The sequence below is a fragment of the Talaromyces atroroseus genome (assembly GCF_001907595.1).
Source record: "Talaromyces atroroseus strain IBT 11181 chromosome Unknown scaffold_6, whole genome shotgun sequence".
In the NCBI taxonomy this organism is placed as follows: Eukaryota; Fungi; Ascomycota; class Eurotiomycetes; order Eurotiales; family Trichocomaceae; genus Talaromyces; species Talaromyces atroroseus.
Genome location: NW_017971438.1, coordinates 918,121 through 936,188, shown reverse-complemented (window position 1 = coordinate 936,188; position 18,068 = coordinate 918,121). Strand labels below are relative to the sequence as shown.

At 33.1% G+C, this 18,068-nt stretch overlaps 2 protein-coding genes across 2 annotated transcripts, besides 1 other annotated feature; one reads left to right on the top strand and one right to left on the bottom strand.

Annotated features, from left to right (window-relative positions):
- Window positions 1–77: 77 nt before the first annotated feature.
- Window positions 78–2,491, bottom strand: UA08_05241 (hypothetical protein; the record flags this gene model as incomplete). The annotated part of the gene is made up of 2 exons (XM_020267541.1): window positions 78–377; window positions 458–2,491. 2 exons carry the CDS (start codon window positions 2,489–2,491, stop codon window positions 78–80), a joined length of 2,334 nt encoding a protein of 777 aa, XP_020119757.1.
- A 605-nt stretch (window positions 2,492–3,096) lies between these two features.
- Window positions 3,097–7,410, top strand: UA08_05240 (hypothetical protein; the record flags this gene model as incomplete). Its single annotated transcript, XM_020267540.1, has 1 exon — window positions 3,097–7,410. One exon carries the CDS (start codon window positions 3,097–3,099, stop codon window positions 7,408–7,410), a length of 4,314 nt encoding a protein of 1,437 aa, XP_020119863.1.
- A 587-nt stretch (window positions 7,411–7,997) lies between these two features.
- Window positions 7,998–16,693: a repeat region (Identified by RepeatMasker using a combination of RepBase library and repeat library created with RepeatScout).
- The last annotated feature ends 1,375 nt before the right edge of the window (window positions 16,694–18,068 follow it).

Sequence of the window (18,068 nt, the reverse complement as noted above, 5' to 3'; positions counted from 1 at the left end):
AAGAGTACAGGGGTCCGGTCAAAGTCTATATCTAGTAGCAACATCAACAAATCAAGCCAGTCTCCAACGTTAAAACTCTAGAAGAACCCCATAAAGTCATCAATGGAAGATGGCATTTGCAAAAAGTTATTGTCGAGCAAGGCTCCAAGGTGGTATATTTGTTCCATATCAAGATGTGTTTCGGGACCTGTTGGTCCGGCAGGTGTGGGTGTCAAAGCGCAGGGCTTGGGTTTCTCACTACTATAATTAGAAGTATAAGCTGGCGGAGCATTATGAAGACTTTGTCTCGGCTCTTGAGCTAAATTATCAACTGTGGCAGTCTTCCAAACAGGGGAGGGATCAGTTATGTTCCCTGACGGTTGGGCTTGCTTGATAGACTGGGAAAAAAAAATAAAAATAAAAGTCAGATCGCAGGAGCTATGAACATTGATTGTCATGGAAGGAATATTTCACATACCCGAATCTCTTGCTCCTTTTGCTCCTGAGCAGTCATCTGAAATAGATCGCCAATCACGCTTGTGACATGCCTTGGGAGTGATAGGATTGCCACCGCTTTCTCAATGGGTAATCTTGTACCTCCAGGCTTGACGAACCACAGGTTGAGCGAGTTGATTATCTTCTCAACATGAGAGAAAGATCGCCCACCCTTAAGCGATCCAACTCTCCGTAACCATTCTTCGCATTTATCAACGTAATGTTCGGCTCGCAGGTCTGGAACATCGTAAATGGCTCTAATTTGATTTTCGGGAGTGGAAACCATGACGCTCAGTTTTATGAGAATAATAGCACAACAACCGATTCTAGCCGTGACAATACCAGGGATTGCAAGAATGTCCTCGATTTGCAAGCAAAAAGCAGCATCGAGGGCCTTGTGAACAGAAGTCACACAGATGATCAAACTGTTTATCCTCTCCGCACTCCTGGTATCAACAGACCCTCGACCGGTTATCTGTCGAGAAATAATGTCATCCAACTCGAAATGCAGAGCTGATTCATGCATGAAGATTCTGACAAGATGTATGCTCTGCTCAAAAATTACTTTTTGGATGCGGGAGAGCGCTAAATTTGCAGTTCCCTGATGCCATCTTTGAAGAACCTTCTCATATGCTTTAAGGGAGTATTGAACTCTACTATCCTCAAGCTTGAAGCCAGCACTTCCATCATCTATGGAGAACTGGGTGCCAACTTGCTCCATAATATGAGCAAGCCTTATCCAATGAATCAGAATAGTGTCAGAAGGAAAGTATTGGGAAGACCTTTCAAGCACTTCTATGCAGTCATCCATATACTGGTTCCATCGAACGAGAAACACTCTTTTTAGTGATGAAGACACTTGCACAGATAGAAAATATACCCCTAACCAAGTTCGCCGAGCTTCCATGGCATCATGATGGTTTGGCATGGAATTATACCGGTTGAAATCTTGCACGGATCGCAAGGGAAGTGTCATTCTCGGGGCGTGTTTGTTCAATCCCAGGTCCATAGCCATAGCAACACCACTGTGCACTAGTTGATAGACATTGAGTTCCTCAAGACGTTCCGGTAGCTTGTACCACTGACAGCAAACGACGAGGGCTTGCAGGAGCTCCAGAGACTTTTGTCCGCGCATGAAAATTAGCTTGCCAAATGTTCTGTAAGTTTGTTGGATCAATAGAGGATGAACACTCGGGTTTATTGTATCAATCGACACGGCAATGATGGCCCAAAAAAGAATCGGCTTTTTAGCCCTAAGGTCTTCCATCTTTGTTTCAGGCGGAAATATTACAATAGGCAGGATAAGGGATATTTCGGAGACGTAACGATGGAACGCCGCCTCCACTGATGCTAGGTCCACAATGCCGCAGTCAAGAGCATCGGGGCCCCTATCACTTGTAATTTCGCTGGCAGTATACTCTATGCCCTTCTCAAGGGAAGAGCCACATTGGGCTACTGACAGAACGGACCGTGACTGAGTGTTGTCTACCTGGTGATGCCTTTGTGTACTGTTATGCCCACAGCAGCATGGTTGATCAGTAGAAGACGACTCTGAGTGACCGGTGAAATGGGTTTTTTCACAAGCGTCATTTGGTGTTGAGATTTTATAACTTTCGCTGCCGTGAAGGCCATGTTGTGGCTCACTGCCAGATGCTCGTAGGCTATTTACCAGACCATCAATTTTTGCTTCCAACTCGGCAACGCGAGTGTCGGTCCTCTTTCTTCTCTTACGATTCGGAGGCGTGATGACACACGTCCTACCCAAGTTTGCACATTTGTAGCATGATTCCACACTAGGGTTAGGATGCGGCTCGCATCTCACCTTTAACGAACGACACGTATCACAGGCGCGAAATCGGTAAAAATCACTTTTTCGATCCACGGTCTGAGTGCGAGAACCGCTGACTCTCATGCTCAAAGACTCACTCTGCGGCGCGTTCAACGCATAGCTGTTGGTTGTAGGCAGCAAGCCACCGTTTTGTGCTGTGGCAGACGTAGACGGTGGCGAAGTCGGCATCGGGAAGTGGATAATGCCGCTTCCTGACGCGGCCGAACAGCAGAGTCCAGACTTGACTAACCATAGGCCATCTGAATCCCGGCTACGTTGCTGCTTGCTGCGTGTTGAGCAGAGTTATATCTATCACTGGCCAGGCAGGTGCCCAAAAAGGGGATCTGTCGGTGAAGCGGCGCAGTTACGTTCCGCACTTAGGGCTAGGGCTGCGTAAGCACGCTTATTGCAACCTTGAAAGGGTATAGTGCCGGCGCCCGGAATAATTGACCGGCGACTGCCGAGCGGCTCTGCACGGCTGTGATTCGCTGCTAGGGGTAGTCCCCACTTTGTCGCCGTATCGCCGACGACGCTTTCCCGATCTGGCAATTGTCGATGTCTCTTCTTCCGAACAGGCGAATTATTTGAAGTAACAAGGTCCCATCTTTGTTGGGTTTCTGCTTACTGCAGGATCGACGATGCGTGGCACTAGCAACGCCCTTTAATATGATTTCTGTGTGAAAGCAAGTTTTCGCCATCTTGTCCCGCTCACGAACCAAGCTATATATGTCCTTGCATTAAACCGTTCCATTTTATCTCGCCGACGTGCAGGGGACGCAAGTTTCAACAGCACCATGGAGAAACAAGACGGCCATGGCTCAGTGCGGTCATCCAGCGACGATGGAGATGCCGCGTCGATTGATCTCGTTGCGCAGCGCGAAATGGAGGCGGTGACTCGAATCGCTTCCAGTCAACTTGGTCGCCAACTCTCGAGCCATTCTGCTTTCCATAAGGATGATCCACGATTGGACCCCAACAAACCCGAGTTCGATTACCGTCTCTGGGCGCAAATGGCTCTCAAGGGAATGGATAGATCGGGCATTGAGTTACAGCGACAAGGCGTGGCATTTTCTAACTTGTCGGTATCTGGCTCGGGGTCCTCTCTTCAGTATCAGGAGACAATCACTTCAACCTTCACAATACCATTCCGAAAAATCGCGTCATCGATAAAAGGAAATAATCAAAAGACTCCACGGAAAATTCTTAATGAATTTGAAGGTCTCCTGGAAAGCGGAGAACTACTTCTTGTGCTTGGCCGTCCTGGAAGCGGTTGCTCTACGTTTCTTAAAACAATATGCGGACAGCTTGGCGGGCTGACCGTGGAACCTGAATCGGAGATTCAGTATGAAGGGATTGGTTTTGACGAGATGATAAAGAGATATCGTGGAGAGGTCACTTATAATCCGGAAGTTGACACACATTTCCCTCATCTAACTGTTGGACAAACACTGTCCTTCGCTGCTCATGCACGAGCCCCACAGAGGCGAGCGAACGACGTTACTCGGGATGAATATGCGGAAACAGTAGTCCAAGTTATTCTCGCCGTGTTCGGCCTTTCTCACACTAAAGATACCAAAGTGGGCGACAATATGGTGCGAGGAGTCAGTGGTGGAGAGCGCAAGAGAGTCAGCATCGCGGAAATGTTCCTGTCTCGATCTAGGATTGGAGCATGGGATAATAGCACCCGTGGTCTCGATGCGGCTTCCGCTCTGCGATTTGTGGAAACGCTTCGTCTTTCTGCTGATCTTGGGGACACTTGTCATGCTGTAGCTGCCTACCAAGCTTCTCAGTCCATGTACGATCTCTTCGACAAGGTGATACTTTTATACGAAGGCCACGAAATATACTACGGCCCTGCAGCTGAAGCGTCAGCATACTTTGAAGAAATGGGCTGGGAAAGACCCCGGCGACAGATGACGGGAGACTTTTTGACGTCCATCACCAACCCAGGCGAAAGGAAGCCTTCTCCCGGTATGGAGGACAAGGTCCCAAGGACGGCACGAGAATTTGCGGAATACTGGAAGCGCAGTCCTCAGCGTAAAAGCCTACAGGATCAGGTTGCCAAGTATAAGCAAGATCACCCACTAAACGGAGAGGAAGCCGCAGCATTTCACACCGACCACAAGGAGCAGCAAGCCCGACATGCCAGAGAAGGTAGTCCATTTCTACTTTCAATCCCAATGCAAGTCCGTCTATGCATCCGACGCGCATTTCAGCGCATGCGAAATGATCTACCAACCACCTTGTCAACGGTGGTGGTTCAGATCGTACTCTCCTTAATCATTGGTTCAATCTTCTACAACTCCCCCAACTCAACTAGCGCCTTCTTCCAAAAAGGGGCGGCTTTATATCTTTCAATTCTTTTGAATGCTTTATTGACGGCCAACGAGATAATGCTTCTTTACAGTCAACGGCCTATTGTGAAAAAGCAGGCTGCATTTGCGTTTGTCCATCCCTTTACGGAAGCAATAGCGAGTATCATCGTCGACCTTCCAGTCAAACTCCTCCGGGTCACTGTGTTTTCAATCATTTTATATTTCATGGCCAATCTTCGCCGGGAACCGGCACAATTTTTCATCTACTATCTTTTTATTATAACTGCCATTCTCACCATGTCTGGAATCTTCCGCAGTATTGCATCCCTGACGAGGTCTATTGGTCAGGCAATGGCGATGGCTGGTGTTATGATCCTATGTATTGCCGTATACACTGGCTTCACATTGCCCCAGCCTTATATGCACCCGTGGCTATCCTGGATACGATGGATCAACCCTATCTACTACGCGTTCGAAGCATTGGTTAGCAACGAATTCCACGGTCGTGAGTTCCCCTGCGACTCGATGATCCCTAGCTACGCTGAAGGGACGGCATTCATTTGCTCCACGGTCGGTTCTGTTGCCGGACAGCACTATGTCTCTGGGGATGCTTTCATTGAAGCCAATTATGAGTACAAGTATTCACACGTATGGCGCAACTATGGCATTCTTATTGCATTCATGGTTTTCTTCAATGGTCTATACCTCGTCGGCACAGAATTCTTTGCTGGGAATGTTTCCAAGGCAGAAAGCTTAGTCTTCCGTATCGGCCACGCTCCCCGGTATCTACAAGAGAATGGCGACGTTGAAAGCTCACAGGCAAGCACACAAAACGTTCCGGTTCAGTCCGAAAAGAATTACGACACAATGCATTTGCCAAAGCACAAGGACATTCTGTCGTGGAAGAACGTCCAATACGACATCCCTGTCAAGGATGGCACCCGCCGACTTCTTGATAATGTGAATGGATGGGTAAAGCCCGGCACATTGACTGCGTTGATGGGCGTTTCCGGAGCAGGCAAAACGACGTTACTTGATGTACTTGCCCAGAGAGTTTCTATTGGTGTTGTGACTGGAGATATTCTGGTGAACGGAAAAGGCCTCCAGTCTAATTTCCCGCGAAGGACTGGATATGTGCAACAACAGGATCTCCATCTCGAGACTACTACCGTTCGTGAAGCGCTACAATTCAGCGCAATGCTCCGGCAACCAAATTCAGTCCCAAAGAGTGAAAAATATGCATACGTCGAAGAAGTCATCAAGGTATTAGGAATGGAAGACTTTGCAGAAGCCGTAGTAGGCAACATTGGGGAAGGTCTCAACGTGGAGCAAAGAAAGTTGCTAAGTATTGGTGTTGAGCTTGCCGCGAAACCCACTTTGCTCATCTTCCTCGACGAACCCACGAGTGGTCTTGACTCTCAAAGCTCCTGGACAATCTGTGCATTTCTTCGAAAGCTTGCGGATAATGGACAGGCTGTCCTGGCCACTATTCATCAACCAAGTGCTTTGCTGTTTCAAGAGTTTGACCGTTTGCTATTCCTGGCAAAGGGAGGCAGAACCGTTTATTTTGGTGATATCGGAGAAGAGTCGACGATTTTGCTAGACTATTTTGAGAGGAATGGAGGAAGACACTGCGACAAGTCTGAGAACCCTGCTGAGTACATCCTAGATGTTGTCAATGGCGATAAAGATTCCAATGTCGATTGGCCTGAGACTTGGAAGAAATCCGCTGAGTACACCGACATGATAAAAGAACTTGATCGACTTCAGACGTCGCAGGCCTCAGATATCGATTTTGAAGGAGCTGCAGATGACAATAGTTCTGAATTTGCAATGCCTTTCTTCAGCCAGCTCTACTATGTCTTGGGCAGAGTGTTTCAGCAATACTACCGTCAACCAGAATATATCCTCTCCAAGTACACGCTGGGAATTATCTCGGGTCTCTTCATTGGCTTCTCCTTCTGGAGGTCTGACGACACACAGCAAGGGTTCCAAAACGTTCTGTTCAGCGTTTTCCTGCTCTGTACTATCTTCGGAACGATGGTCAACCAAATGATGCCTAAATTTGTCGTGCAGCGGTCTCTCTACGAAGTGCGCGAAAAGCCATCGAGAGTCTATTCTTGGAAAGTCTTCATTCTCTCGCAGATCATCGTCGAGATCCCCTGGCAGCTGGGCATCGGTGTCTGTGCATGGGCGTGCTTCTATTTTTCTGTTTTTGGTGCTCACACAAGTGCGCAATCTCGAGGTATCGTCCTACTCTTCATCGCCCAGTTCTACATGTACGCCGGCAGCATGGCCCAGTTTGTTATTGCCGCCATTGGCGAACCCGCCGTGGCTGCTATGCTAGCGACAATGATGTTTGGTCTGTCTTTCATGTTCAACGGGATCCTGCAACCACCAAGTCAGCTGCCACGGTTCTGGATTTTCATGTATCGCGTTTCGCCATTTACCTACTACATTGGCGGAGTTAGCAGCGCAGCACTACATGATCGTCCCGTGAAATGCAGCTCAGCTGAGCTCAGCGTATTTGATCCACCTGCTGGCCAGACATGTGGAGAGTATCTCGCAAAGTACATCACGGTGGCTGGTGGGAGCTTGTACAACCAGAACGCTACCGCTGACTGCCAGTATTGTTCCATGTCTAGTGCGGATGATTATTTGAGTGGCCGCGAAATCTACTATAAGGATCGATGGCGAGATTATGGCATTTTCTGGTGCTATTTTGTGTTTAATGTATTCGGTGCAGTCACATTGTACTATCTGTTCAGAGTCCGGAAGTGGAAGTCCCGGTGATCGCTCATTATAGAAAATTTTTTCTCTGTTATTTAGATTGTGCTTATAGATTGGTTTACGTCTTGTTTTAGAAGTTTTATTTGTATAGAAGTTTGATATTTAATAAACTATAATTAGTCTGTTGAACGAGGAACAGTGCCAGCTGTTGCCACATTCCTGTTTCAAGCATTGAATATGATATCAGTATACATAGGGACAGTAGGGTCTGAATTGGGGACGAAAGTCACTTGGGAGGCGAGATGCCGTGTAACCCTTTTGTCTACCGCGAGTACCTACAATATCCGTCAATGTGACATATATACAGACCGAAGTAGGATATTCATTGACCAGGCATTATTTCGATTATGCAGTTTTTCCACCTGCACCTGAAAGGAAGGTTTGCCTCTGGTTTGTTTTTACGACAACAAACCAAGGGCTCGGCTTCGGTTCAGGCAAAAATAAAAATAAATATAAGGCGGATGTCTCCCGAAGAAAAAAAAAAGAAGAAAAAAAGTCGAAAATGATGATATAATTGCAACTTATGTTGACATTTGTTCGAGCAAAAATTAGTCGAGTCCTAGGCACGGCTGACTATCATGAGTGGCCTGTACGGCAGCCTATTCGTACAACCTTGCCAAAATGAATTTTATACATAACTTACATTTTACCACAAACTACAGTCTAAATTCCACAACACATAAAGATTATATGATAGCATAAGTGCAAATCAATTAAAATCTTCTATAATAATCATACTAATAGTATAGAAATACCTATCAGTAAATAAATAAACTTAAAATCTTGATAGAGAGAAATAAAAAGAGTTTTAAAATCCTTTTTTACTTCTTTACTTCTCTTATATATAATATAAAAAATTCTTTTTTATTTCTCATATAAGAATATTATATTTATTTAATTAAGAATAACTATTTAAAAGAAATTTTACTAAGATAATTTACTACTATAAGTAATTAGTAAGCTAACTAGTAAAAGTTAGTTAATTAAATACTTAGCTAATTATCTTTAATTAACTTAATTCTTAGTTAATAATAAATAAGGTATTATAATAAAATAAATTATTTCTTTATCTAATAGTCTATCTTATTAATAAAAGTTTAATATATATTATTAAATATAAAATTCTTATATATCTAACTTATTAATTTGCTTTCTTATTTTATATTTATAATTATTTTAAATAATATTATAAACTACTTTCTATATCAAAAATCTAGGCTATAAATATATAATATATATAAAACATTTAGTTTATAATTTCTATAATTAAATAAACTTAATCTTTAAAATAAATGTACTACTACTTTTTATAATTAATCTCTTAGAAGACTCTTCTTTAAAAAGTAATCTATCTAGATCTAGATTATATACCCTTTAAGTATCTTATTAATTACTATTAAAATATTAGCAAGCTGTTTATTATAATTATTAAAAAGCTATTTTCAAAACATAGTAAAATATATCTATATCTAATGCTAGCAGTCTTATATATAATAATTAAACTATTTCTACTCTAGCCTCTTATATACTTCTTATAATAATCTAACTATACTAGAAAGTACTTAAAAAGAAGAAATAAATAATCTTTTATAACTAGGCTTATATAATGTCTACTTTAATTAATCTAAGTATTAATACTTATTTTAAAATAAAAGATAAATTTATTGAGATACTTATAAAGAACTTTAATATATAATCTTATATTTATAAGATATTAGATATATAAGAAGTTATAGTAGCTAGATAATTCTAAAAAAATTAAAGACCTCTTACTATTTCATCTAGTAATATATAAGTTATAATGGATCTAAAGTCTATTTTGATAAAATATTTTCAAGTGATAAAAAAGAAAAAGAATAAGAGTTATTAATTCATAATTTATCTATATATTAGTATTAAGATAGATAAGAATAATATAGATAATATACTACTTCTATTTCTTATAAAAGCTATTAAAGAAAAAGCAACTTATACTCTAAAAATGAAAGTTAAGGAATCCTGTAATAATAATAATAATAATAATAATAATAATAATAATAATAATGGTAATATAAAAATCAAACTCAAGCCTTTAATCATTAATATTAATACATTTCATAACACTTAAGATGCTTCTAAGAAATTTGATAATAATAACCATATAGATATCTTTAATAATAATCCCAATAATCTCCCTAACAACACCAACTAAACTGAATTGCTTAAACTAAATATTACATTATCTAACCAGCCAAACAAAAAGCAATCATTCAATATTCTAAAAGATAATAAAAAAAGCAAGGATTTAGATATACAAAATAATCATTTTAATCATATAGAATCTTCTATTAATGCTAATAAGAATTCACTATTAGATACACTAGCCTTCCAGACACATCATAAGAAGATAGCTAAATAAGAAAATCTATCTTTATTAATTAAATTTTTCTTAATTAGAAATCTTTCTCATATCTATATATTTATTAATACTATAAGATATTTTTTATTTAATTACTATGACTAATCTTCTTCTATTTCATCCTAAATAAATATTACATGGCTTATAATACTAAAATATTCTTCTATAATCTAATAGTAAGCCTTAAGCTCCTTACTATACTACTTCTAAGCATCTATTAGCCTTAATAATTTCACTAGCTTAGATTTCTTCTATATATTAAAGTAATCCTATAAGCTTTACCACAACCATTAATATGCTTAACAATATATATAACTATTATCTAGTAAGCAGTCTTTTTATAATATATTTAAAAAGTATCTACTACTTTATAATATTAAATTATAAAAATCAATAATCTTAGCTAGTAAATATTTATTAATATCTATAATTAAGATTAGCTTATATTAAATAATCTTTAAAAATTATTATACTCTAATTATTTATTCTCTGCTATAACTCCTTCAAGAGATCTAAATTTAGTATTATTCTAAAATTATCTATAGTATATAAATGATAATAATATATTATATAAGGTTTTTCTATTAATAGATATTCCTAATTTTTCTATAGATATATCTTATAAACATTTTACTTTTAGACAAAATAATAAACTTTTTATCTAAATATAGGAATATAAATAGTAAGAAGCATAATATAATCTATAATCCAGCTTTTAATATATAAGCCTTATTTCTAGATTTTAGCAAAAAATCCCTATTTTAAATAAGTATTAGTACTATTATATAATCTAAAAATTTAATTACTCATCTATTATAAGAATAAAAGATTTTTTAATAACTATCTTCATCAATTTTTAATATACTAATTTAATATACTTATCCTAAACTAATAATAGTTATTAAAGAAAAGATTATGGTCTTATTACTTTTATAAGGCAAAATATATACTTGCAAGAAATAAAGTCTTTATCCTCTAATCTAATCTAATCTTTATAAATTGAATACCTATATCTTTAATTATATTAAGGAATTAATGAAAAATACTAATAGCTATACAATTACTAATATTAATATATATCTAAATAATATAATATAAATAAGCATTAATTGCAGCATAGATCTTAATATCTTATAGTTATAATTTATTATAATTATCAATTAATTAAATATAATTTAGATCTAATATAATAAATGTCTAATAAATTTATTATAAGTTATTCTATCTTCTTTAAATATTAATAAGGTCAATCTCTCTGATAAGAGAAAATAAATAATCTCTATATACTAAGTTAATTATAAAACATTAAAGAGCTTAAAGAAATAATATCTAGAGATAATATGTATCTTAAAGTAAAAATATATATATAGTATTTTATAGCCAAACTTATTAATACTTCCACTATTAAGTTTAGTTTATATAATAAGATATAGTTTATTATTTATCTCTGTATATATATGTGTACTAAATAAATAATATATATCTATTCTGAGATGAATTTACTATATTACTTATTAATTTATCTAAAAGCCTTTATTCTTTAATGCAATAATTATTTCCTTATCTATTAAATATATCTAAAAGAATAAAATAGTAATCTAGATATATAAATAAGAAGAATCTTTATATATATATTCTAAATAATAAATGTTTTATTCTTATAATTAATAATAAAGAGTATAATTCTTAATAAAGATCTTATAGTGGCTTGCAAGAAATTCTAATATTAATTTTATAAAATAGCTATCTTTGTATAGATTAATAATTTATTCCTTATAAAAAAAAAGATTAATCTCTAAGCAACCTAACATGATGTTAAAATATATAGGGTTATGAAGAAAAAAATTAATAAAAAGATATTAAGCTAGTTAGAAATATAGCTAGATTATCTTATTTAGCTATAGATGACTTAGTATTAATTAGATAATTATATACAACTATTATAATGAGTTAATTACTTAATTATATATAGATAACCTCTATTATTTACTATAATAATTCTATAAATTCTTTTATAGATACTATAATATCTTACAGCTAGAAGCTTATAATTGTTAAATTTATTACTAGATGTAAGAGTATATATTAATAATAAAATAATTAGAAAAAGGATTTTAAATGTATAAATTCTATTTCTTAATATCTCTTATAAAGATATTTATTAAGAATATAAGAATTGTTACTCTTTATCTAGAGAAAGTCATAATATACTAAAAGATATCTATTCTAGTTAAACTAAGTAATAAACTAAGCAATAAATTAAGTAATATAAATAAAAAATAAAAAATATTAAAGTATAGTTTAAGTTTTAGAGGTATTTATTATATTTATCTTCTTAATAAACAATTTCTGAATAATAGTAATAATATCTTTATTATTAGTATTATTAGAAGATAAGGGAGTTTTATTAGATCTTAGCTAATAAAGAGTATTATTTTATATAATAAAATTACTAATAGAAATTTTATTAGAGCTTTTAATTATAAGTTTAAATATTATTAGATTTAAGTTATAGAGTATATTTATAACTGCTTTCTTATCAGATTTAGACTACTGAATATTATTTCAATTATTAGTTATTAAGTAAATATAAATAATAACCACATAATTCTAATCAAAGTGCTGAAGATATTTAATAGCTTAATCTATAATAAATTTGATAGAAGGCAAGTCAAAAAAGTGTATAATGCTGTATTAAAAATATAAGTTCAATCCTAGAGTATTAATAGCTAAGGATATAACTAAAATAAAGCATTTATCTATAATGATAAATTTTATAATTAATATCTAATATTGTGATTAATTAAGTTTAGAATAAAATATTCTTATATTAATATTATACTCTTTTAAAATAGCTATAACATACATTTAAATAGCTAGAAAGAAATATCAAATAATTTATTTCTTTTAATGAATAAGGGAATTATATATGATAATAGATAGTATAGCCTTTATTTTTAAAGAGCCTTGTAAAAGGGTTCTGAGTGTATTAACTAATAATTAAGTAACTTTTCCTAGATGATGAGTTCTCTGGAACTATTTTAAAAAAGATATAAAAAATTTTTTAGAATAGACTACCTAAATAAAACTCTAATATATAGTTTTAAGATAAAATAAGTATAAAATATTTTTAAATATTTTTACTATAAAAAGCTTCTTAGCAAACTTTATATCAAGCTAGAAAGTTAGTAGTGTCAATATCTGATATTTTGTTATATTTATTATAACTTTACCATTCTTTTTTATTATCAAGTTTTTATAATAAAAAATAACTATCTAATCATATATTGCCTTTTTATTATATAAGAACTTAATATAGATTATATGCATCTAAGATAGGGGAATATAAGAACTAATAATCAAGCAATCAGATCTAATTTAGATAGATAAAGAAAGAGTTTATCTAATATTTAGATACTTTAAAATATCTTTTAAATAAACACTTGCAACTTAAACAGTAATGTTGTCTGTGAAAATATATTTCTTAAATATATATATTATAAATCTTAAAAAACTCACTAGATACTTCTTAGGTAATAAGAAAGAATTAATAGTATTTATAATATTAAAGCTCTATAAAGTTTATATATCCTCCTAAATTATATCAGATTATTTAGGTATAATAAGAGACATATAGCCCCAGAAGTCTAGGATATTATTATAGAAAATAATGACTAATAAAAGAAGATAAAAATTAGTTTTAAGCTATTAAATAGTTATAGACAAGCTACTATTAATATTATATAATATATAAGCCTTATCAAAGATAATATAATAAAAAAGCCTATTAAGATCACCTAGCTATAGCCTTGCAATAAATAAGTCATCTTCCTTCTTATAATATACTTTCTCCTAATTTTCCTATTTCTTATAAGCTGGAGGACTATAACAACTCTAGAATATATTATAACTTATTATAATAATATAGTTTAATTAAGAAAATAAACTATTAAAAAGCTTATAGAAAAAAATTAATAGATTCTTAATAAGCTTTATATTTTTAAAAATCCTAGTCTTAATAGCTTTAGGGTTTCTATATAATACATATATCTAGAGATACTTCATGATAGTATATATCTTACTAATCTATTAAGTAAGAATAATAAAGAGAACAATAAAAAGGAATAATTAATAAATTAATTTAAAACCACATTTACCTAGATTTATCTTTTTTAAAGATTCTTATACAGTTTATTAAACTTTTAATCAATATAATAGCTAATAAGAAATTAGAGAAAATTATTTAGAAAAAGATTTTAAAATTTATAAAATTATTATAAAAAAAGACTAAAAAAGAATTCTAAAACTTTTTTTTAATAAATACAAGACTTATCTCTAATATAAAAACTATTACTTAAAAAATCTTTCTAAGTCCTATAATATTACTAAGAAACCCACCACAGAATAATAAAAATCTATTAGAATAAATTTTCTTTATTATTTTAATTAAATAAGCTATATTAAGCACTTGCTAAATCTCTAAATTTAGATTAAAATATATATATTTATAATAAGTCTAAATAAAAATATTATTATTCTTTTTAGCTATTATAAAATAAAGAGCTCTATATATTTTATTAAAATCAAGAGATTAAAAACTAGAATTATTTAATTATATAAGCTTCTTCTAATAATTAGCAAGAGATTACTCTAAAATATTAAAAAAATAATTTAAAAAAATATCTTTCTCTTTATAGTCTTCTTACTCTATAATTATATTCTTAAACTTTAAATAATTAAAAGAATTAAAAATATAAATAATTTTATTATAGTTTTTTTTAGAATTCAGATCTATAAGTTTAAAAATTAAAGTATTTATTACTATGCTATATTATATAGCTTTACTTAGATTCAATCTAGTAGATTTATTATTTAACTAATTAATATTATTATTCTTAATTTTAGGAGATAATAGAATCTAGATTTTATCTTTATTATCTAGCTTTATATAATATAAAACTATCTAAGCAAATATTAAATACTAATATAGATTATTAAAGTTAAACTTTTTAAACTACTTTATTAAATACTTCTTTTAGATATAAGATTAGATTATTTTCTTTTAAAAATTAGTTAAGATAATATTAATTAAAGCTATAATTTTCTTAATATTTATAGAAAGTAAATTAATTTTATTATTATTAAAGCTAGTATTTATATTAAATTCTAAAAAAAAGCCTATACTATTAGTAAGAATAATATTTAGATTAAAGAGATTAAAAGCAAGATTATTTAAAATAAGATTTTATATAAAATTCTTTTTAGACTACTTCTTTAACTTATAAAAAGTAGATTTAATAGAATAACCCTTTTTCTTATAAGTTTCCTTATATAGTAATATATAGCTATCTAAAAGCTTATATCACTAAGATAGTGCAAACTTATATTAGATATATTTTATAGTAGTCTAAAGATAGTATTCAGCTTTATTAAGACCTATAAAATAAAATCTAAAAAGTCTATCTATATAATTAAGATTTCTTTATAAGATTTGGTATATAAAATATACATAATAATAAATATTATTTTAGTTATTTTTATTAATATATTTCTTATTAAAATCCTCTGCTTTAATATATATAATTAAGAGAATTTATTTAATACTAGAATTATAATATTACTTTTTTTATTTAGAGAGCTAGCAATTCTATAATTCTTTCTAATAAAAAAGAAAGTTCAGGCTTTATAATTAAATTTTCTATTTTTTATTAGATATAAGCTTAAGATATTACTATAAGACTAAAACATTCTTGTTTAGATTCTTAAGAATTTTTTTCACTATTCTCTATATTAGTAAAAAGTTAAATCTAGAAATAATAAAAACTTATAAGTAATATCTTTCTAAACTATTATTATCTTTTTTATAGGCTTCTTTTTAAAATTTATCTTATTATCTAATTTATCACTTAGTAATAGACTAGATAATTCACTATTTAAGAATAAATTTAAAATTTTAAAACTATTTTTTAGCAATTTAGAGAGATTATTAATAGGATTTTTAGATTCTATATTATTAAAGTTTATTTTATTATTATAACTTTTAATTATTAGTCTCTCTATTGTCTAAGGTACTATTATAAAAAAAATTCTAAAATTCTTATATTTTAAAATCTTTTTTTTAATCTATCTAAAATAGATATCTATTTCTTTAATAGATAAAATAAATAAGAAAAGGGTTTTATTTATATATTAGTTTTTAAAAAGAATTATCTAAAAAAATACTATTATAAAAAAAGTTCTAAAATTCTTATATCTTAAAACTCTTTTTTTAACCTAATTACCCAGAATAGATATCTACTTTTTTAATAAATAATATGAGTAAGAAAAAGATTCTATTTATATATTAACTTTTAAAAAAAGATTACCTAAGAATAATCTTACTGATTAGATAGAACATAATTATAAGAATTATCTATTATCTTATTTATTACTCAATAACTAGCAATTTTTAATATTTTAAATTAATTAATTAAATTAAAATCTAATTTTAAGTTAATAAGCTAAATATAATTTAATTAAAATAAGATAATTATATTGTGTTGCTTACTCTACTTGATAAAGAAGAATTTTTAGTAGATTATAAGAAGGAAAGATAAGTTAATAGGTTTAAAGAAGTTAGATTAGACCTTAATAAGCTTATAAATTAAAATATTTTAATATACTAAAAATCCATGAGAACGTTCATGATATTAATGAATTTCAAAGTTGTTAAAGGACTCTATATAGAAACAAAATTAGGTTATATAGTTCCATATATATATAGACTAATCCATAAACAGATTAACTCCTGCTATAAGCAAGCTACATAGGCATTGTTTTATTTTCTATAGCATTATCATATTTCAATACATTACAAATTTTGGCAAGGTTGTACGAATAGGCTGCCGTAGGCCTGCCCGCTGTTGGATTTTAGTACATAGCGTGATCGACGACTAACTGTTACTACTGCAACGTGACGCATATACGACATGGTTACTGCATGACGACGCACTCATTGCTCCTGAATCAGGGAAACAGGCAGAAGGGAATGTTGTTCTGCGCCAAGTTTGGTGGCTTGGCTCACGTGAACTCTGGAGTGACTACAGTGTTCGTAGCCGTATGTACTAAGCTTTCCAAGCTTTCTCAGCAAAAAGTCAATCAAGGCCAACCTTTTTACCATGCGGGTTTCCTATCTGATCCGGCTGTCAAAATCAGTGAGACATCTCCCTTATAAACTTTCTCTAGCACGCCTACCAGTGGCGAACGGTAGCACGAATCAAAAGCGTGCTGCTTATTACTACTCCGTGTGTTGCTCGCCACCGGCGCTGGCCGATAAAGCATAATCATCACGGTGAATAATGGAATAGAATTATACAAATCAAACAAACTTGTCATGCCTGTTGGGATTATTTCCGGCCTTTGAACCAAGTTCGAGGAAGTGAAAATTTTCGTTTCGGGCCGAGATGCTTGGCCAGTTCCATGTTTCTGGAATATTACCGCTTTTGAATTTTCATCGTTCCATGACCCTGGCCAAAGACGTGCCGGCACGCATTGCTTCCACTAGAAACAATAAGGAAGGTCATTAATATTATGCCAAAGCTTGTAAAATGGCGTGAATGATAGAAGCTTTTTGCCTGGCGTTGGCGTCGAGTTATTGGAAGCGGTCTGACCACACAATGTGCGCCACAGCGCCATATGATACTGTATACTCCGTACTACGTACCGAGTATACCATATAGTCAAGCCATGTTGGAGCAAAGAAGCGTTGCTATTGGTTGCTGATAGTGGTTGAAGGAATCAGTCCACACTCATACGATGATAAATCAGGACAAATATATACGAATTGTATGCCCACTGGAGGCTGGTTCTGCTTTCCACGTGTTGCATCACCCGATCCGGCAGCAGATAGTGGATTCGTTTTAGTAAAAGAAAAAGAGATTTGCTTAGCCGCATGTTCGCTGTGGGTCAGATCTGGCGGCATTTTCGCTAGGTTACATACAATGCAAAGGGGTTCGCACAAGCGAGAAACGGGGTCGTATTTCCTTGTCACACCCTGGTCCTCTATACGGACTAAGGACTTGCAAGAGACAAGACTGGGCATATTGCCACTTGCTGCATAGCATATGTCTTCTTAGGTTTAGTTACGCCTAGCGCAGAGATCTCCGTGCCAAATCCGGCAGCTCCTTAGTCCCATTCCGGACTAAGTACCGGGGCTAGTTCGTTCTGGAATGGCCAAGAAAGTCAAAATCAACATGCACATTCTGCACAGCCAATCAGAAGCAGC